The following is a 22,011-nucleotide window of genomic DNA, read 5'->3' on the forward strand; positions in this document are numbered from 1 at the left end:
ACAGAGACAAATGAGACCTTGTCACTGCCACCAGGAAGCCCACCAATGTGTGGCAGGGACATCTACTCAGTGGGATCAGTGTAACAGGGCAGCTAAGGGCCTGGCAGGCCCCACAGAGCCTCCTAATCCAGGCAGAGGGGGCCTGGAGGAGGGGGCGCCTGGACTTAGTCTGAAAGGATAAGTAGATGAGTTGGTGAAGGTAGAAAGAGTCCAGGCAGAAGACTCTGCATGTGCAAAAGTGCAGAAAGGAGAGAAAGGAGGGAATACGTCATGGGACACCAGGATTGGGGCTGGGGCTGGTGTCAGAGGTCAAAGATGGGAAGCAGGGCAGCACAAAGACGAATGCTGAGACATGATTCCACAGCCTAGCCCAATGATTTTCAACCAGTGTGCTGCAAGAATTGTTAAAACATGCAGTACCTGACTAGTCAGGGACACTGACCTCTTGTCCCTGAGACTGTCAAATAAAAAAATGACAACAGTCAACACAAAGCTGTCCGGTATGAATGAATCAAAATTATACTTTTTTTTTTTTTGGTGTGCTGCAGAATTTTAGTATTTATGTGTGCCCTGATGAAAAAGGTTGAAAAATCCCTCTTAGCTTACAGGCCTATTATTTTGATTTCCCAGGAAGATCACAGGTCTTCAAGGGTCTCGTCAAAGCCAGTGCTGCAGAAACCTGTTCCAGGCCGGTGGGCCAGCAGCTTCTTCTTGGAGGTGGGTCGCTAGGCAAGTCTCCGCCCCTACGGTGGGCTCGCCTCCTTGGGCCTTGCCCACAGCTGCTGCTCGCACGCCCTCTCCTGGTGGCGCCATGCAAGGGCAGCATGGGTGTAAGGGCAAGCTGGCCTGCTGCCTTCCAGATCATCCTCCTGGCTCACAGCCAAGCCTTAGCCGTTTGGTATAAGTACTGTTGCCCCTGGTCACTGGTCTCTTCGCTGCCCATCCTTTCCTGACTCCACCCCTGCTGAACCTAGCCTGGGCCAGCCGGTAAGGGAGAGGAGCCTGGAAAGGTGGGTGGGCAGGTTGGGTCGAAAGGGCTGGTCTTTACTCTGAGAGCAGTAGGGAGCCATGAAAGGCATGTAAGCAGGGAAGTAATATGAGCAGGTATGTTCTTCCAATGCTAGTTCTGCTGCTGGAGAACCTCCTGGAAGAGGGCATTCAGGAGCATGGGCTGGATTAACTGGAAAGGTTATAAGGAGCAGGGGTCCATTGATCCCACCAGGGTAAATAACCATGAGAGACCACAGAAAGGAACAGAACTTGGGGTTCACACCAGGGAGAAGGAAGGTAGGCCTTCCACCCTGCCCCACACTTTGGTCTTTTCACCCCAGCAGGCATCTCCGAGGCTCCAGGAAAGATGTGGAGCATTCTTTGGAGATTCATCAGATCATAGGCCTATTGGAGAATTCAGCAATCTTCCCCTTCCTGAAGCCCTGTGGACATGGCTCCTACAATAGGGCAACAGGACATTATCCTTCTCATCAGGCCAGAGCTTCCCATCTCAAACCCTATATGCCAACTAAACATCCTGCTTTCTTGCATTGGTCTGAATGGGCAGAGGATGTCTCGTACCTATGTGCCGTGATCAGAAACGGAAAAACAGCTCTATTGAGTAATGCACCTTGGTTGAAAACAATCTTTCAAAACATAGTCTAGGATAAAACAAAGTGGTTTTTTAAAAAGTAGATGCACTGGCCGATTTAGCTCAGCAGTTAGCACGTTGGCCTGAGGACAGAGGGGTTGTGGGTTCGATTCCCAGTCAAGGGCACATACCTGGGTTGCAGGTTTAATACCCAGTTCTGGTTGGGGTCATGCTAGAGGCAACCAATTGATGTGTCTCTCTCATCGATGTTTCTCTCTCTCTTCTTTTCACTCTGTCTGGGAATCGATGGAAAAATATCAAGTGAGGATTAACAAAATAAATTGAATAAATTTTTTAAAAGAACCTTTAGAAACTTGACTTGATTTCACTCCTATCAACTACTATATTAGAAAAAAAAGTAGAGGCTGATCTGATCATCAGCCCCACCTGGCCATCCTGACAGGTCAGGGGACCAGTGAGCATAGGGTGAGTGAGCCTAAGTGGAACCAGAAGTCAGGTCTTCTCTTACACTCTCAGGGCTTCTGTATCATTGTGGCCTTGGGGGCAGGACCAGCATTGGGGTGGCTGACAGCTTCAGCCTCTAAGCCAGGCTAGCGCAAAATCACTGCACCATCAGGCCCAGACTGAAGCCAATGCCTGGTTCTGCCATCCTAAAACTTTGTGTCTGTAATGCAGTAACTGAAAATTTTCTACTGTGCCTGCCCCAATGCCTTTCAACAGAGCAGGCCAAGCCCTAGACCCCCTGGCACCACACTGATGAGGAGAACAGAGTATTACTTCTCAATGATCTTTCTCCTACTTATCCTGGGAGGATTCTTTAGCACCTGTGCCAACAAGCAAGACAAAAAGCAAGTCAGCCCTGGCCGGTTTGGCTCAGCGGTTAGAGCGCCCGCCTGCGGTCCGGAGAGACCCGGGTTCGGTTCCCGCTAAGGGCATGTACCTTGGTTGCAGTTTGTCCCCGGCCCTGGTTGGTCGTGCGGGTGGCAGCCACTCGATGTGTCCCTTTCACATCGATGTTTCTCACTCTCTCTCTTCCTCTCTCTCCCTCCCACTCTGTCTGTACAAAAAATGGAAAAATGTCCTCGGGTGAGGATAAAAAAAAAAAAAAAAAAGCAAGTCAGCCTGTTCTCCTGGGGTGCCAGTTTTCCTCTGGACAGAGAACAGGATGCTGCTCACCTTGAAATCCTTCACTCCAGGTCCCCTACCCTTCTGCCCCCTTACAGGAGTGCCTATTTTCACCTTACTCATTCTTGCCCTTTAAAAGGCTGTTGAGGCCCTGACTTCTCTGGGCTTTTTCTGACCATCCCCACAGCCCCTCTCCCTCTGTCCCAGTCCCAATGCCATTGGACAGTATCTGTTCCTCCTACTAGATTCCACGCTCCTCATGGGCAGAGCTGGTGACTGCCAGACTCTGAATCTGGTAGAGATACTGGATGATTTTTAGATGAAGGGGCAAGTGAAACCAGGGGAAGAGCCCCAAGATCCTAAAACAGCAGAAAGAGACCAAGTACAGTATTTTGAAACCATGTCCCTCTGCAGGGACCATGAAAGGAGCTAAGAAAGGGAAACAAAAATTTTTTTTTATCCTTACCTGAGGACATTGTTCCATTTTTTGTTCAGACAGAATGGGAGGGAAAGAGGAAGAGAGAGAAACATTGACGTGAAAAGGACACATTGAGTGGCTGCTTCCCGCATGACCCAACCAGGGCTGGGGACAAACTGCAACCGAGGTTCATGCCCTTAGCGGGAACCGAACCCGGGTCTCTCTGGACTGCAGGCCCACACTCTAACCACTGAGCAAAACTGCCCAGGGCCAAAAAGACAGATATCTTTATATTTTATGGTCTGCATCAGACTTCCGTAAGAGGTCTCCATTTCTTAAAATGACAATATACACAATAACTGAAGTAAATCTGGCCTAAGTTTCTCACTTGATAACTGAAGTAAGGGGAAGGGAGGGGAGCAGGGAAGGACTTGCCTAAGCAAGCACACAGTAGAAGTAGGCCAACAGGCCACAAATCCGGGTTCTGGACTCCTCTACCCAACACTGCCTTCCACAGGATTTAAAGAGAGAATAAACCTTCAACAAGGATTTCCATTGCTCATTTTATTTCAACAGTCAATTGTCCGCAAAGAAGAAATTGCTGACATCATAGGTACTTTGGAAGCACGATTCTATTCTGAGAACTGCATCAGTGCTTACAAATTGCCTACTTTTTAAAGCTGGCAATCACTATAAAAACACCAAATAATAAAACGTTAATAGATTTTTTAAAAACTAGAAATGATGTCTATAAATGGCTTAAACTTTGTGAAGGAGAGGTAAAGCAGCCCCAGTGGTCACTATGCTTACTAGTAAAGCCCCGTGGAGAAGGGGCAAGGGGCAGTGGCCAGTTAGGCCATGGGAGACAGGGCAGCAAAGAAGGACACTCCAGAACCTGCTGTCAGTGCCCTGGTCCTGGCTGCTTGCACTAGCCATTCGATGTGCTGGAAGCTAGATGTTTGTGCTGCCCCCTGCTGGGGACATAGCAGAGGCAGAAGGCTGAAATACATGGTGCCTCCTGTCCTGGAGCGGGGTCTGAGGGCGAGTCTCATAAAAGGTAGCACAGCCCAGAGATGGTTAAATTCATTCCTAAACGTGAGTTTCCACCAGCCCCCCACTCCTCAGAGTCCTGGCCCTCCCCTAGTAACTTCATCCTCCGTCCTCCTGTTCAAGCCCACATCTCAGGATTGAGAGAACCTTAGAAACCACCCTCTTTCCTCCTGTCTTGAAATGGGAATTAACTCTATGTTATGTCTATCACTATCTTCCTTCCCTACACATCACTGAACACAGACAAGAAAATCATTGCTGTCACACCCCCCATGCCCCGTTTTGCTGGCCCGAGGGCCTGGGCCTAGTCAGACTGCTCCTGAGATGATGGCTGGCTGGGCTCACGAGGAACCTCCGCATCCTGGCCATCTGCAAGAACAAAAAAGAGGGACTATATTTAGAAACAGAAAGTTACCTATTATCAGGCATACATTTTCTACAAGGCATTCTCATCATTCCCAGGCCCTAAGAAGAATTAATTTGCCTTTAATTTTCTGGGTGTCAGGAGGCTGGAATTCTAGTCCTCACATGATTACCGGCTCAAGTTCAAATTCCAGTTCTGCCTGTCACAGGCTGGGTGGCATGAATCAAGCTACCCTGAAGCTCTGAACCACAATCCTTCCTTCTGTAGAATGAAATAATACCTACCTTGCAACATCAGGTCAGCATGGGGATCCGGTGAAACAGTGGGAACTAACTTTCACTAATGTCTTAATCACTTTAGGTTGTTTATTCCTCAGAATAACCTCATGAGGTAGGGAACATTATTAGTCCATTTCCACAGATACTGAAACTGAGGCACCAATGAGTGAACTAACTTGCCCAAGGTCACACAGCTGGTAAGTGCTGGAGCCAGGACCTGTGCACCAGGGCCAGCATGCTTCAAGCCACACTACACCATCTCTCCAGCTAACAGATCTAGGCATCTCACACGGCAGGTGTGCAACAGGCATGTTTCCTCTTCAGTAAAATGAGAATGATATCACCAGACTAACCTCAGGAGAGGATTGAAAGGGGGAAAAAATTTCTTGAATGTAAAAGCAACACAATCCAAAGATGCTTAAATTCATTCTGCAAAAAGGCCTCAAAAGAAAACCCAAAGCATTTTCACATCTGAAATGTCAATCGACCTTCACAGTAACCCCGTGAAAGGGCTCATTTTACAGAGGAGAAGATTGAGGCCTAGAGAAGGGTGTGCGAGTGACCAAGAATACCCAGTGCATCAGTGGCTGGTCAGGTTCTCTCTCCACAGTGGCCTAAGGAGAGGAATCATCCCTACCAGACCCAGACTGGCTTCTGCTGCTACTCCAGGCTCAGCATTTGCTGCTTCCCCAGCCAGAGAGGCCTGGCACCTCTGTTCTGAGCACACCACATACACACCTTTCTCCACATCTTTGTCATGGGCACTGACAGAGCCATTTCTGGACAGGACATTAGAGCCAGACAGGATTCTGTTGAAATCTGAGCTCTGCTATTTACATCTACAAGAACCCCTCAGGGTTCTATTGATGTCCTCACCTGAGAATGGGGGCCCACCTACCTGATGCTGGCATGTGGAATTTGGGCAGAGGTCTAAGGAAACTTATCCCACATCCAGCACATTTTAATTCTGTTCTCAATTTCCCGTCTCTCCACATCTACTTCGTATTAGCCCTCCTTCCCCCAGAAAGTTTTCCTGGCTCCCCCACAGACTAGAAGACTGGTGCTCACTTACCAGGGGTCTCCTGGTCAGACAAAACAGTCAGTGAGAAAGATGCTGGTGGTGGAGGTGGCGGCAGTGGCGGAAGGAAGTGGATCCCAGAGAGGAAGCCTGGCGGGAGGAACTGGGGCTGCGGTGATAGCGGTGGTGGCGGCAGCAGTGGTGGCGGAGGTGGTGGGGGATAGCTTGGCTGGAAGTCTTCCACTGGCTCCGACATCTGCATGGTACACTCAGCAGAGAAGCCAGATAGGGGAGAGGGTTAGCCAGATGGGCTGATCAAACATGTCCCATTCTCCTCAATGGGGGGCTCCCATGGGCTAGATTCACCTGTGCGGCCGAGACACCTGGACACAAGGCACTTGAAACGAGGTATTCAGTAAACACCCACCAAATGATTGAAGGCAGGAAACACAGGCACATCTCAGATTAGCCTGGGGAACAGCCATACAGTCACAATGACTGAGCCCTCTGTCTACGCTTAGATCCACTGCCTCATTTCATCCTCATGACCGGGAGGAGGGCAGTTCTTTTACCATCCTTACTGCAATGATGAAAAACAAGGCTGGTGGAATGAAGCTACAGTCCCAGGGCCACAGAGCTGGTGCATGGCTGAGGCAGAAAACTGGATTCCAAGTGTGTCTGACCCTACTGCTCTGCACTGAGCGAGGGTCTGCAGGCATGCCCAACCACTTGTGGTCCCGTTTTCTGGCACATGTAACGACAGACTCAATAGTCAGGGGGCCTTCACCTGGATGTAGTGCAGCTGTGACTGAGTCAGGGCAGCTGAGTGACCTCAGGAATGTAGCTTCAGCCATCAACCATTCTGTGCTTCCGTTACTTCTTCAGGTGATGGAAGCTAACCCCATGCCATAGGACCCTGAGGCTGAAAGGAAGGGATCTGGAGGGGTGATGACTACACAGCTCAAAGTTTAACTGAGAAAGACATAAATGTAATAAAAAATAGTAATGAATTTCAGATGTAGCTCCTATTTACTTCTCCATCAAGATACTTCAGCGCAGCATTTCACAAGCTCTGTTCCAGAGAACCCTGGTGTCCTATAGATATTTTTAGGTGCTCTTGAAAGTGTTCTTTGTCAAAGGAGTTTGAGAAACCTCACATATTCCCTCCACAATGGTGAGTCACACTTGAGCATATTAAAGCCTCGAGGCAGTCTGCAAAAATCTTAGATTAACCCAGCATTTCCTAACTTAATTTGACCACAAAGAAGAAATGAAAGCCCACTTTTAAATATCAACTATATGCCAGACCCTATGCCAGGCACTTACTCTACATGCATTACACCTTAGTTACTCTATCAGTGGGCCTATGAGATAGGTACTCTTCCCCTCGTTGCACAGATGAAGAACCTGAGTGAGGTCCTCAGAGGCAAGTGACTTTCCCAAGCCATATAGCTAGTAAAAAGAAATAGAATTGGACCACATGTCTGTTCAACTCCAGGCCTGTGATCTTTTGTGGGGAAAAAACAAAGGAAGCAAAGCAGCAGCAGGTGGGACAGAGACAGGAAAAGGTGGAAGATGTCTCTTGGGAGTATCTCAGAGCCTGGGCAGGGGGAGCAAGACACAGATGAAAGCAATTCATAGGCTCTTGGGTTTGAAACAGCTTTACAAATAAATGCTGGATCCTCTACCAGACATGAAGGGAGTTAGGAGGGGGATTATTAGTGTTTTAATTCCATGCTACTTGGCCAAGTTTCTCCCTAGATCACAGCTCCTGCCTGGGGCCTGTGGTGGCAGCTCAGGCCCAGATAAACCAGCTGAGATCACACTCTTAACAATGGCCGTCTGGCAGGCCTGTCAATCAGAGCCCTGCTCTGGACGCCAGACTCCAGGCTTTTGCGTGAGCAGACGGTGGAGGCGTGCTCCACTTGGCCAGAACCCTTCTCTTTGTGTGGAGGCTAGAGACATCATGCTGTCCCTGGGCTGAAAGTGGGTGGCCAGCACCCACAGATTTCAGGTGGGGCAGGGTGGTGGTGAGAGTCTTGTTTATTCTACCTCTGTATGAGGCTTAAGGTAGCAGAAAGTACCTGGGTTCCAGGGTTAGGACAACTCATGTATATGGCCTATTTATGTCACCGACCTACTGTGTAATTTTGACTCCAGTCCCTCACTCACCAGTTCCGTGACCTTAGACAAATGCATAACTTCTCTGAGCCTTCTTCCTCTATTCTACAATGGAATAACGACATGTGCCTTGAAGGCTCAAATAAGGGTCAGTAGGCACCGTAGAAATGATCAAGATCAGTTGTTTTCAGACTCCCCCCCCCCCCTGTATCAATGGAAAATGATTTATAAATAAAACTTTACAATATCTAAAACAGAAGAGATGCTGCTGAGGCTGAAGCAGGAGTGGGGTTCCAGTACCTGTGTGCTAGACCTGCCTAGACAGAGCTAGAACCCCATTTACTGGCTACACACTCTGCAGCTAATGACTCTCATTATGTACCTCTCAAGCTTTCATCTCTCTCTTTATCACTCTCTGCATTAAACCAAAGAAGCCTGCTCTCTCTCCATTCTTCTTCACCCTCTACCCAAGGAAAACATCTCTGTAACACCCAGGATTAGGCTTTTAGCTCTAAGGGAGGGAGTAAAGGTAAGGGTGGCCTACATTTCCATGCACTTGAGCTGCATTTGAGTCAACACCCCCACAGATTAGATCCAGCCTTATAGGCCTAAAGTCAGGACAGGTCACGCAGGCCTTTCACTATCCTGTAGTCCTGATGGCCCGCAGGGGTTGCCCAGAGGGAAAGGGCTTTAAACTGTCCTGGTCTGGAAGGAACCAAAGCCACAAAACCTGGTCACCCTGGCTTGTATCTCCTACAACAGGGATGGCCTCACTTACACATCCAGTTTTCAGAACTTCAGGCTTACAGAGCATACCAGTTAGTAACTAGTAAAGGATTAAATTTCAATCTCTTTCAACACATATCTCCTAAGGTGACAGGTGTTTGGGAGAGGTTTCCATATTTTTCATAACTAAGCTTAAATGCCACTTCCTTTTGAAAACCCTCTGTAGTCTCAAGTGGGCCATACCCTAGGACAGGGGACTTATGTCTGCTCCTGGCTCTGCCCTAAACTGTACAGCTCCAGGAGAGTGGTATTTCCTTTCTGGTACCCAGCAAAATGAAGGGCCCTTCTAGCACCAGCATTCCAGGAGAACGGGCTGGTGGTCACTCAGTCAGTGTCCCCAGGTTTATCTGAGATGTGTCTGTATTCCTTCTTGCCTGAGCTCCCAGAGCCTTTTTGCCTAAAGCTCTGAAAAGCAAATGCCACAGCCCAGGCTGACCTGTCTACACGTTTGGACTTATCCACCTGTGTGCACTCCCAGAGGTGTACAGTGTGCAAGGCCAAGGGGCCTGGCATAGAGTGGACACACCAACAGGCTTCCTGGGATTCAGCGTATGTAAGAGCAGCAGAGCAGATGGGATAAGGAGGAACCCAGAAAGGAGTGAGGATGGGACTCACCGAGCCTCCTCCGTGGTAGTGGCTGAAGGACACATGCCGGAAGCCCTGCTGCAGAGGGATCCCCAGGCCCGGGGAAGGATCCTGGTAGCCCATCGGGAACGGGCGATAGTACATACTGGAGCAGCTGGAATACAGCTTGGAAGGATCTCGCTCCAGGTACTCAGACCCCACTACAGAATCCGAGTTGATGCTCAGAGAGAGCCCTGAAAAGGCAGGCAATGAGGGAAGTATTAAAAACACAAAGAGGTAATAAAAAAAGCATCCCATTACTGTCCAAAGACAGCAGTATGGTAAACACTCAGATCCATTTACAAAGAACTCCCACATCCATTATGTTTTTGACCCTCCCTGCTTTTTAAAGTGTTCAACCATGTCCCACTGTTCTTAGAAAGTCCTCCGCACAGTCACGGAGCCTCACGCGCCTGATTCCTGCCCCTGCTCCAGCCTCATCCAGGTCTGTAACCTAGTGGTTTCTTCTCATCCACCTCAAAGCCTTTGCAGATGCTGTTCCCTAGTCTTGGAAGGCTTTCTCTCCTAAACCCACTTTGCCTCCCCAGTCCTCGGTGCTCAGCTTCCACCCTTTCTCTGCTAGCTATCACTGCTCTGTTCACTGATCTGTGCGATCCTCTCGCAAGGATAAGATCCTTGAGGGCTAGAAATCGGCTGCCCCCTCTCCTTTCCATCACTGGTGTCTGGCACATAGCCGAGTGCTCAGTCCCTGTCCGTGGACAGATGGACAAAGGAAGGCACGTGTTGGTGGAAAGGAATCCCGTCCTCTTCTATAGGATTACTATTTCAGGTCTGTTCCTCATCTAGTTCCCTGACGGCCAGATTTTCCCAGAACATCCCAGAAGACAGAAATGACCTTCAGGGAGCATCCAGGCCAATCTCCTTAGCATCCAGAGGGGAGAGACTGACACAGAAGGAAGAGCTTGCCTAAGGTGACAGAGTGAGCGCCCCCGTGTCCTGACTCAGACACGCCATTGGGAAAACCCACAGGGGTCTGCACTCAAAAACAGCTGTTTTGTCAAAGCTTCAGATCTACATGTGACTTGCAGTTGTACTTTAATAGTGAAAGCATAGTTTACACTGTTACATGAGGAACAATATAATTTATGTACATGGTGGGCGGGAGAAAAACATAGAGAATATCCCATGGAGCATAAAAGCTACCCCATTCCCACCCCCACGCACAGAAAGGGTACAAAATGAGGTGCGCAAGCGCATTGGGCTAGAGCTCAGGTGAGGGGTGGGGCCTCCAGAAGGCAGAAAGGGAGAGAAAGGTGGTGCGCAGGCGCACTCCGCAGTCATAGTCCGGAAAGCCCATCCGCAGGAAGTCCTGTGAGGGGAGCCTCCCGCGCCAAGAAAAAGAGCGGGAAAGGGCGCGCAAGCGGATTGGAATAAGGCACAGTTGAAGGGCGGTCCTGTGGGGGGCCTCCAGCCCCGTGGTAAGTGGGCGAAAGCGCGCAAGTGCAGCCATCATTGCGCAGGCCCACCCACAGAGACGTTCTGGGGGGAGGTGCCTCCAGCCCAAGAAAAGGGCGGGAAGAGGCGCGCAAGTGCAGTAGGGCCAATGTCTCCACAAGGAGCGCCAGCTAGGCAGACTGGAGGCCATTTTTTCTTTGCAAGAAAGGCGAAAATTGTAGCTAAATATTAAAAGCCATCTGCACCACCCACTCTTTTCCATCTCTTTTACCTTTTTGCAAAAAAGCACTTAACCCAGCCCTGGCCGGTTTGGCTCAGCGGTTGGAGCGTAGGCCTGCGGTCCCGAGAGACCCCGGTTCGGTTCCGCTAAGGGCACGTATCTCGGTTGCAGTTTGTCCCCGGCCCTGGTTGGGTCGTGCGGGTGGCAGCCACTCGGTGTGTCCCTTTCACGTCGATGTTTCTCTCTCTCTCTCCCTCCCGCTCTATCTGAACAAATATCAAAAAAAATGTCCTCGGGTGAAGGTTAAAAAAATAAATTAAAAAAAGCACTTAACCCAAATCCATATTAAGAAAAAGGTTTCGCAAAGCAAGTTTACCTCAGAAAGAATCCCCCACCCCCACCCCGTGTCCCGCCAGTGGGGTGCGGGGAGGCTGCAGCCCGGAGAGGAAGCCGGCGGGGAGGCCGCGCGGCCGGGAATCTTACCGAAGGCGAACGGCGGGCTGGGAACGGGCCGCAGCGGCCTGCGCATCTCCGGGTGGCCAGGGCCGCCCCTGCCTGCGGCCTCCGCCCTCAGCTGGGGCCGCACAAAACCGGGCATGGCCGCGGCGGCGCCTTCGCTCGCACCCACGTGGCCGCGGCCGGCCAGAACCGGCTGGAAGGCGCTGGGGCCCGGGCTCGGGCCGCGCGGTGGTCTCTCCAGCAGGTAGGCGGCCGCGCGGCCCTCGGGCTCCAGGTCCCCCGGGGCGGCCAGCGGAGGCAGCGGGCGGAGGCTGGAGGCCGGGGCGATGGCCGCGGCCCGGGAGGCCAGCTCCTGGTCCTCTTCGGAGGCCTGCTTCTTGAGCATCTTTTGCGCGGCCATGATCTTCTGGCGTTCGGTGATGAGGTAGCACTTCTCGCAACTGCACTGCTTCCAGCGACACTTGCCCGCGTGGCCCTTGACGGCCACCAGGAACCCATGGTTCCGGCACCGCGAGCAGTTGGGGGTGCGCAGCATCTTGTCGGCTGCCCGGGCAGGGTCCGCCTTCATAAGGCAGCCGCCACCTCGGGGAGCTGCAGAGCAAGTGAAGCGGGCAGAGCAGGGCCCCAGAAGTCCCTGGTGCCGGGGACACTGGATACACTTGTAGCAAAGTGGTTCCCGGCAGGGCAGCGAGACCCTTGCATCTTCCCAACTCGGGAGGGGGGCGGGGTGCAAAGTTGAAGTTTCTGTGCCTTGATTAATTCGATGCAAGAAGAGATTGGGATAAATTCCACCTGGAGTACTAGTGAACGGATGTCATCTGGGTTTTCTGAAGTTTTAGGCATGTAATGTTCTGAAGTTTCTATCCTTGTTACAACCCCCTCCCCCCGACAAGGGGGAAACTTCAGAATCGGCAGTGACATGTAATGGTCCGCGGATTTAAAGCTCCAGAGGAACGCAGCTCTCGGTAAACCCATTCCCGTGGGGAAGCATTCTAAGCTGCAGGCCGTGTTTCTCCTTCCAAAAGCTGCTGCTTCGGCCAAACTCCGTTTCTCTCCCCTGCAGAGAAGCGGCCGGTTACAGTGATGCTTCTAGAATATTCTCGAGGGCCCAGTGCAAGGTGATGGTTGCTCGTGGGTGTGTCCCGATAGTAGTTCCCTTTTGAGAGTCTTGTTGGATAGGAATTCGTGTCTGGACGATGGCTTGTTGCTCTCTGGATGCCTTCCGAAGTAAAGCCTACTAAGAATGCTTTAAAGTAAAACAGACAGGGTATTTTAGCATGGGTTTGAATCATTGCTTAACTTTGCCATCATAAATTTAGTTCTACCTGTAAAGCAAACCTAATTTTGGGAGGCCTGAAAAGCTGGCATGAATTTCATAGTTTCCCAAAGCTACCAAATCACTTCATTTTCTTGTTTGATAGAAATTTGTGATACCCTGGGGTCTTTTTCTTTTTTTTCCATTTAGGTCCCAAAAGGGGAGGGGGAAGATGGGCCACTCACACCTTAGTTGAAAGCTTATAGTCATATTGTGATTAAGGAGGTGGTTATGGTTAACACCTGACTACAACATATGCACTTGAAATTGCCCTTTCTCTAAAACTTCCCCTGGTAGCAGAATGGTAGAAGCAAAGACCACGTGTCTACCTTGATTTTCCTGTGCCTCTGATTGCAGCTGAACTGTGCATATCTCACCAACCGTCTGAGAATAAGAAATGTTTGCCATTCTGGGGCTGATTAGATACTGGAAGGCTGAAAGGGGGTTCATAAAGCCTTTTTTTCTGCTTTAAAGAAATATATTCCTGCCCTGGCCAGTTTGGCCCAGCGGTTAGAGCGTCGGCCTGCGGTCCGGAGAGACCCGGGTTCGGTTCCCGCCAAGGGCACGTACCTCGGTTGCAGTTTGTCCCCGGCCCTGGTTGGTCATGCGAGTGGCAGCCACTCGATGTGTCCCTTTCACATCGATGTTTCCCTCTCTCTCTCCCTCCCACTCTATCTGTACAAAAAATGGAAAAATATCCTCGGGTGAGGATAAAAAAAAAAAAAAGAAAGAAAGAAATATATTCCTCTCTTATTAAGAGGGCAAGAGCATATCCTTCTGTATTATTTGTCCCTTCAAGAATTTCACTGGTAATTTTACATCCATTTAAAGAAATCTAGGTTTGTCTCAGCTTTGTTCTAACATCCTCTATCTTGACTTTTTATGTAAAAAACACAGTCCCATAGCCCTGGCTGGTTTGCCTCAGTGGTTAGAGCTTCGGCCTGTGGTCCAGAGAGACCTGCATTCAGTTCCCACTAGGGGTGCGTACCTCAGTTGCAGTTTGTCCCCGGCCCTGGTTGGTCATGTGGGTGGCAGCCACTCGATGTGTCCCTTTCACATGGATGTTTCTCTCTCTCTCTCTCCCTCCCACTCTATCTGAATAAAAAATGGAAAAATGTCCTTGGGTGAGGATTAAAAAAAAAAAAAAAAAAAAACATGGTCCCATAGATAAAAGAGCAGGCAAGCTCTTTCCTGACTCTACCCAATTCAAAATAATCTAATTTTTTAACTGACTCTGTCATTTGAAAATGGTACTTAAAAATCATAGTTTCAGTACTACTGTCAAAAAATCTGGGGCATAAGCTTCATTCATGATATTGCAAATTGTAAGGTCACTTTCCACATTATCAAATTTATATTTTTAACATCAGGTGACATCAGATGATAAGGCCTAAAAAGGAAAACCACTCTCATTTATATTTCATGCTTGACCACACAAGCTCTTTTTGTTTTCCTATTAATGATCTAAAGTGAAATCCTGTTCAAAGCCAACCATTTTAATTAACATATTTTAGCCTGTTAACTACAAAATGCTTCCATATTTACTTCATAGTTTTAGGGGCAAAATACACCCAAGGTGATGTGAATTTGCATAGTGCTTTGAGAACATTAATAAACAACCATATATCTTTTTAATCAGTAGTCAAATTGTAAGATGTAGAAACCCCAGGGTTTATGCAGTGAATAAATCTAAGAAAACAAGAAAGACAAGTTTATTTCTCTTCCTCGCCAAAGTTTCTGTTTGTGTAGGTAAATTCCAACCGAGCTTTATTTATTTCACTCTTGGAAATTCAGGCAAATTGATAGTCTTGTTTTATTTACCTTGAGGACTGATTACTTCTTAGGCTGCTGCTTTTCTAATATATACATTTCTTTTTTTTTTTTTTTTTTTTTTTTTTTTTTATCCTCACCCGAGGACATTTTTCCATTTTTTTGTTCAGGTAGAGTGGGAGGGAGAGAGAGGAACAGAGAGAGAGAGAGAAACATCGACGAGAAAGGGACCCATCGAGTGGTTGCCACCCACACAACGGACCAGGGCTGGGGACAAACTGCAACCAAGGTACGCGCCCTTAGCGGGAACCGAACCCAAGTCTCTCAGGACCGCAGGCCGACGCTCTAACCACTGAGCCAAACCGGCCAGGGCTATATACATTTCTTTAAATTGTTCCTTAAAAAGATGGTAACGTGGTAACAACATAAAAGTGAAAAACTGGAAGTCAAAAGGATGGGAGCAATAAGTACACAACATTCCCCTGCCTTCCCCACACCTAAACCTTAGGAAATTTAAGTTTAAGAAAGTCTGCACCATCAAAAGCAATGGTTTATAAAATAACAAGTAATAGTTGCTGAGAAATCAACAGTTTGACTAATTAACAATAAAGGGGCTGGTTGGTGGTCATATCTGACTCCTAGCTTCATAATGGCCCCTTTTCCTTCAGAGTTTCAAGTTTCCTGTATCGAATAATGTCTCTTCTGTTTGGTTAATGTGGTTGCTATTGGTACTATTTAATTCACATTCATTTTATTTATTTATTTTTTTAATCCTTACCTGAGGATATTTTTCTATTGATCTTCCGATAGAGTGAGAGGGAAGGAGGGAGGGAGAGAGAGAGAGAGAAAAAAAATCTATGTGAAAGAGACACATGGACTGGCTGCCACCAACATGACCCCGATCAGGGATGGGGACAAACCACAACTGAGGTACGCGCCCTTGACTAGAATGGAACCTGCAACTCATTGGTCTGTGGGCCGACACTCTAACCACTGAGCCAAACCAGCCAGGGCAATTCACATTCATTTTAAAGAGCCCTGATTATGCAATACATGGGATATCATTTATAACCATTAAATATTGTGTGCACTGTAATGTTTCCTTACTGGCCGGTTTGGCTCAGCGGTCGGAGCGTCGGCCTGCGGTCCTGAGAGACCCGGGTTCGGTTCCCGCTAAGGGCACGTACCTCGGTTGCAGTTTGTCCCCGGCCCTGGTTGGTTGTGCGGGTGGCAGCCACTCAATGTGTCCCTTCACATCGACGTTTCTCTCTCTCTCTCTTCCTCTCCCGCTCTATCTGAACAAAAAAAAAAAGGAAGACCTTTTTGTCCAATAGCACCTTTCCCCCAGCAGCTATAACCCAGATATCTATCTTCCCCTTCTTCAATCTCTCTGGAGTGAGCAATGAAAAGTTTACTGAAGATTTTGTAGGGAATGGAGGGGAGGATTTACATGACACATACTATAGCAGATGCTTTAAAATCCTGTCTCAGCATTTCTGTTCTCTCAAGATCCTCTTCTGCTGGGCCACACTCACAGGAGAAAAACTGGTCTGTCCTCCCTCTTCTCCTCACCAGAACCCAGCCTCTCTAGCTTCTCTTTTCTAAAGTTTTGAGAGCTCTGTAACAGCTGTGACTATCTTATTTTCCTTTATGTCTAGCACAAAATAGACATTCAGTAAATGGTTTTTGTTTTTTTATCCTCACCCGAGAACATTTTTGCATTTTTTTTGTTCAGATAGAGTGGAAGGGAGACAGAGGAAGAGACAGAGAGAGAGAAACATCGACGTGAAAGGGACACATCAAGTGGCTGCCTCCAGCACAACCCAACCAGGGCCGGGGACAAACTGCAACCAAGGTACGTGCCGTTAGCGGGAACCAAACCCGGGTCTCTCGGGACTGCAGGCCCACGCTCTAACTACTGAGCCAAACTGGCCAGGGCAATATTTGTTGAATATATAAATGAATCTTGCCTACCTCTCCTGCTAATGTCAAAGTTATAATTGGCACAGTAAATCAACTTGGCTTCAGCCATTTTCCCCAAACATTATACAATACAGACAGCCCAGAGTGAATAGGACCACTCTTCTGACAAGTAGAATTTGGGGATTAACTTTGGTTCCTTTAATGCACCCATATCCCTAATGGTTTAATAATAGTAATAGTAACAGCTAGCATTAAGTATCTATATGTGCCAGTAATTCTTAAGTCCTTTATGTGTATGAATTCATCTAATCCTCACAACAACCCTCTAGGTTAGTGCTATTATTTTCACCTTCCTTTTATACACGAAGAAACTAAGGCCTAGAGAAGTTAAGTAACATGCCCAAAGTTTCACAGCCATTAAATGGCAGAGCCATGATTTAAACCAGGAGATCTATCCTCAAAGTCCATGTTCTCAACCATACATCTACTAACTCAATATTTCTTTTAAACAAACACAGTTCTCTCCTCAATAAAACTTTGGGGATGAATAGAAATGTTTCTTATTATATACCCTGTTACAGTTGGGGCAAAAGAGGGTGAAGGTGGTAGCAACCTGGGGAAACTTCCTAGAACAACCTGCTTAGTAGTTTTCTTCTACCCACAGCCAGTATTTATTGAGTACCTACTGTGCGCTAACTATAAGGGACACAGAAGTAAATAAAAAGGCAGGATCTTTACCTGTAAGCATACATTCTAGCTGGCAAACCATACAGTAAACAATTCCAAATGAAAGGGGAATGGCAGGGGTGGAAGAGGGAACAGGATACTATGGGAACCCATATGAGGGTCCTAACCTAGATCAAGAAATCAAGGAAGACTTCCTTGAAGAGCTGATTTCTAAGCTGAGGTCTAAAGGGTGAGTGGGAATTAGCCAGGTACAGGAGCAGGAAAGGTGTGTTTCCAACAGAGGGAATAGCATACTTGAAGGCCTGCAGTGTGACTGTAATACAGTGAGGTCAGGAAACTGGAGAGAGATGAGATATAGAGGTTAAGCAGTAGCCAAGTCTTAAAGGGAATCCCTGGGGGAAATGATGGGAGTTGCTATCTAAGACTAAGGAGAGAAAAATGACATGGCAAGAGCCATGCCAAACTAGAATCCACATATCCAGATGTCTGGTCCCTGCCCTTGGTTCTTCTTTCAGAAAGTGGAACAATAAGTAACTAGGACTTTCATAGGTATTGCAATATTAAAATGGAGTTTAGTGAGTTTTGAGGGGTGGGTAGTCAAGTTGGGGCACACAATCAAGGTTAATCATGACCCTGAACTAGTACGATGCTGGGCAGGGTTGTTCCTCCTAACCCTGGAGCCCTGCTGACTAATTCATATGAATCTCCTAGGAATCATAAACAGGCTAGACACAAAGAGCAGTGATGGAAGACAAAGGAGAGAGAGAAAAAAAGAGTAAGATGAAATCAAACAGAAAGCTGCTGAAGAGATTATATATACAACTTTGAATAATTATAAAGCCAGTATTTATTAAAATACATTTTATTTTCAAAATGGAATAGAATCTACAGATACCCTGTATACATTTTTGGGGACACCCTGTATAGGTAAAGACTGGTACAAACAATTCTGTGGAGCAGATAAAAAGTACACCACCGGGGCAGGGAAGACATGCTCAAAGTGGCATTGTTAACTGAGTCAGACCCACTAGCACTGACATTTGTTTGATTTTGTTTTCACTTGCTAATTTGATGAAAAATAATTTTTTTACACACAGAGGAACTTTCACAATATATATGTCAGAATACATATACTTTTGATAGTACTATCGAATTTCTGTAAATATCAAGAATTTTTGTCTTAAAAGATATGAAGCACACATCCCTATAAATACGTTATTAAACAAGAATACTAACTTCATTATCTCTGTCCTTTGTTAAAGTGAAAATTCCATTTAACACAACATGTATAAACTTAATGCCAATATATGCAGGGTAGTTTATATTAGTAAAATTAGAGTAAAAAAGAACAAAGGACCAAAGAAAATTAAATTTAATCTCTCTATCTCTCGGTATGTTTCTGTCTCATTTCTCAGAACACTAAATTCCTATTTATTAAAAGAGAGTGAAAGTGCCCAAAATTTCCCCCTGAATTCTGTTTTTATGAAAATGGCAAGCAAATATCAGGAATTTATCTTTCAAGAGACCTTTTCATTTTATGTCACAATCAGTAAAAATTTAGACCATGTTGTAACTGTAAACAGATGGTAAGTAAAACTGCTCTAGAGACAGGCAAACTGAGTTGAGACCTGATCAGTACTTACTAGCTGTGCTCCCTTGGCTAAATCACTTAACTTCTTTGGGTCTTGGTAGTAGTAGCAGTAGTAAAAATATCTGTGCAAGGTACGGCAAATTCTGGGGTCCCACATTTATATTATATTAAATATAATATTAATATTTCATGAATGCTTAAAGCTTTGCAGGTATGGTCTCATTTAACCACAGAACAACATTTATAAAGGGGGTACTTTTGTTGTGTCCACTTGACAAATGGTAAAACTGAAGCTTAGCGAAGTTAAGAAATGTCTTAGCAAAGGTGTACAGGAAGTGACAGACACAAGTATGAATAGCCTCTAAGTCTGTATTCTTACCCACTATTCTATATTGCCATAATTTGGTTATTTCATTTACTTTAACTATAAAGTAAGATCTCTGATTCTTGCAGGATTAATGAGATAATGCATTAGAATGCCCAGTAGTGTCCAGTATCTGGCACTTGGTTGGCATGCATTTCATGGCATGAAGGAGGAGGAAGGGGAAAGGGAATGGGAAATAAAGAGAAAGAAGTAGTATCTCTGACTTATGCAAGGCCAGAAGATTTGATTAAGCTGAACAACTTCTTTGGGGCGAGTCAGGCTCTCCAAGCATACATTAAATCCTAAACTGTCCAATACCATAGCTATTACACCCATGTGGCTACTGACCACTTGAAGTGAGGCTAATTCAAATTAAGATGTGCTGAAAGTATAAACTACACCAGATTTCAAAGACATAGTATGGGAAAAAAGAATGTAAAATATCTCACTAAAAATTTTATGTAGATTACATATTGAAGTAATGATATTTTGGACATATTGAGTTAAATAATATTATTTTAAATGTGGTTTTTTAACTTTCTAATGTCGCTACCAAATTTTAAGTTCCATACATGTTTTACATTGTATTTCTATTGGACAGCACTGAACTAGAGACCTGTCTTCTCAGTCCTCCTTCCACTTCCAAAGACCAGGTTTTCAACAGCAGCTCAAATTTGAGCTGTTATACCATTGCCGTGGGAAATACACCACGTTCCAGGTCCTTTCCTCACGTTATATTACCTTCACTAACTTGAATGTACTCTGCAATTTAAGGCCTTTCTAATGGAATCAAAACACTGTCTCATGCTTTAGAAATGGAAATATTTATCTGACTACTAGATTATGTTAGCTTTCTAGCCTAATAACACTAATTTTGCATTTTGAACCTTCAAATGCATTAATGTTATTTTTATAGGAATATTTTCATATTTATCTTATTAGTAAATTAACAGTAAAATGCTATATAAATTAGAAAAAAAAGAAAGATGCCATTATATACTAAGGTTACACCATTCCTGTGATACATAAACCATCAGATTCTCCTAAGAGCGCAACCAGAGGGCATAGAGTGATAATTTACATGCTGCTTGATAAATGTAGTCCTTTGGACATTTAGTATTTTAAGAACTCTGAAAAGTTAATAAAATTTTATTTGATTTATGCCTTTCTCCTCCCAAACCCACGCCAGGTAAACAATAACCACTGGGAGCACTAATGTTGCTTTGCACAAATAATTCCTTTAACAAACAAAAAAAAGGCATGAAGATTTCTTATGAACAGTTTTTATCTAAGCATGTAGGATCATTACCTCCCACAACATTTTCTTTAAACTCAGTTAGACTTACTTAGTTTAATGAGTTTGGAGATTGTTGCTTTTTCCCCTTTAACTTGCAAGGAATATTTATTTTAAGAGACCGTCTAAGGAACTCCGTAATTCCCAATCTGTCAGAGTTTTACAAATAAATCCCAGTTGAATGCCTGTCATTGTTTCCAATCTGGTCAAGCAAAAAGAAAAAAGTATACAATTCATCAGAATAATTAGTTGATTGGGGTTAAATAATTCTAAGAATAAACATTTGACCCCCTGGCACATCATAAACCTCCTGGAGTGAGAAGGATTATAAATTAAATGTACAAGATTTAAAATGGTCCTGATACACCCTAAGCATTATGCAGGCATGTGGGACACATTCAGATAAGTTAAAACCAAGTGTGGGTTTAGAGTTTAGCCATCTTTGATCATTGGTTTACTAAAGCTTTATTGCTTTGGTGTGTGGATAGGGGAGCATAGAGAACTGGGAAAAAGAAAGGTATAGTGGCAATGGTGCCCCCTGCTGCCTACTGGACACCTCCCTTAAATTTCAGAGATTTTCTAGGGACATGGTGCCCTAGGGGATAATGAAACCATTATGTATAACGGAGTCAGGAAGGAAAGAACTAACATTCATTGAGGACCTACAACATTGCGAGCACTGTGCTATAATTTAATAGTAGTAATATGAATTTCATTACAAATTCAGGAAAGACTAGGATGAAGTTTATAGATAAAGAAACTGAGGTTCAAGAAAGCTAAATAATCTTTACAAGAGTCATAGCTAGATGTGGGATGAGCGAGGATTTAGACCCAGGTGTGCCTAGCTCCAAAGTCAGTGATTCTTATACCGTGGTACACTGGCAGTGACTGAAGTCTGTGGCACAGTTCAGACTCCTAAAAGTATGGTAACCAATCATTCTGACTTGCATGAGACTGAGAGGGTTCAGGGACACTGGACTTCCAGTGTTACAACTGGGAGAGTCCAGGGCAAACCTGGTTGAGTTGATTATCCTAGCTAGACTTCAACTGAATAAGGAACCAAGCTGGAAGGATTATTTTATGGAGGGAAAGAAGATTGTCCAGTTCCTCTCTGTGCCACAGGTGAGCAATCTCTGTCTGACGTGTTTTATGCCATGACATATCTGGGGCATTGTCAAAGAAGTTTACATTTCTGACAGTTGTGACTTCTTCAGTTCCTGTCTTAAATCATCAAGTAGAGGGGAAAGAACAGACACTGTGGCATCACAGAAACATGATTTCTGTGAGGATTAAGGAGGGCCAGAAAAGGGGGGTGAGTAACTGACATTTATAGAATGTTCATTATGTATACAGGGCACTGGGCTAGGTATGTTGTGCACATTATCTCCTAACATCTCTAAAAGGTTATAATTAACCCTAATTACAGATTTTTAAATGAAATAAATAAGCTCAGAAAGAGCTAAATAATTTGTTTAAGGTCACACAGTTAGAAAAAAAGGTGAACTCAGAATTTATTTCTGTCCAAAGTTGTGACTTTTTCCACTATATCATATTGTCTGACACATAGTAGTGCTTAATAAATATT

The 22,011-nt window shown here is 45.8% G+C and overlaps 1 protein-coding gene across 1 annotated transcript; it reads right to left on the minus strand.

Moving 5' to 3' along the window:
- Nucleotides 1–3,709: 3,709 nt before the first annotated feature.
- DMRTB1 (DMRT like family B with proline rich C-terminal 1) lies at nt 3,710–12,020 on the minus strand. The gene is made up of 4 exons (XM_036257216.1): nt 11,507–12,020; nt 9,379–9,581; nt 5,911–6,112; nt 3,710–4,565 (listed from the first exon to the last, which is right to left on the minus strand). Exons 1-4 carry the CDS (start codon nt 12,015–12,017, stop codon nt 4,501–4,503), a joined length of 981 nt encoding a protein of 326 aa, XP_036113109.1. The 5' UTR covers nt 12,018–12,020; the 3' UTR covers nt 3,710–4,500.
- Nucleotides 12,021–22,011: the final 9,991 nt, after the last annotated feature.

This window comes from Molossus molossus, unplaced genomic scaffold, assembly GCF_014108415.1.
Source record: "Molossus molossus isolate mMolMol1 unplaced genomic scaffold, mMolMol1.p scaffold_m16_p_12, whole genome shotgun sequence".
NCBI lineage: Eukaryota > Metazoa > Chordata > Mammalia > Chiroptera > Molossidae > Molossus > Molossus molossus.

Coding starts and splice junctions, on each gene's coding strand:
- DMRTB1 (XM_036257216.1), bottom strand. CDS start 12,017: ATGCTGCGCACCCCCAACTGCTCGCGGTGCCGGAACCATGGGTTCCTG. Junction 9,582..11,506: donor CAGCCCGCCGTTCGCCTTCG/GTAAGATTCCCG, acceptor CTGCCTTTTCAG/GGCTCTCTCTGAGCATCAAC. Junction 6,113..9,378: donor ACTACCACGGAGGAGGCTCG/GTGAGTCCCATC, acceptor TGTACCATGCAG/ATGTCGGAGCCAGTGGAAGA.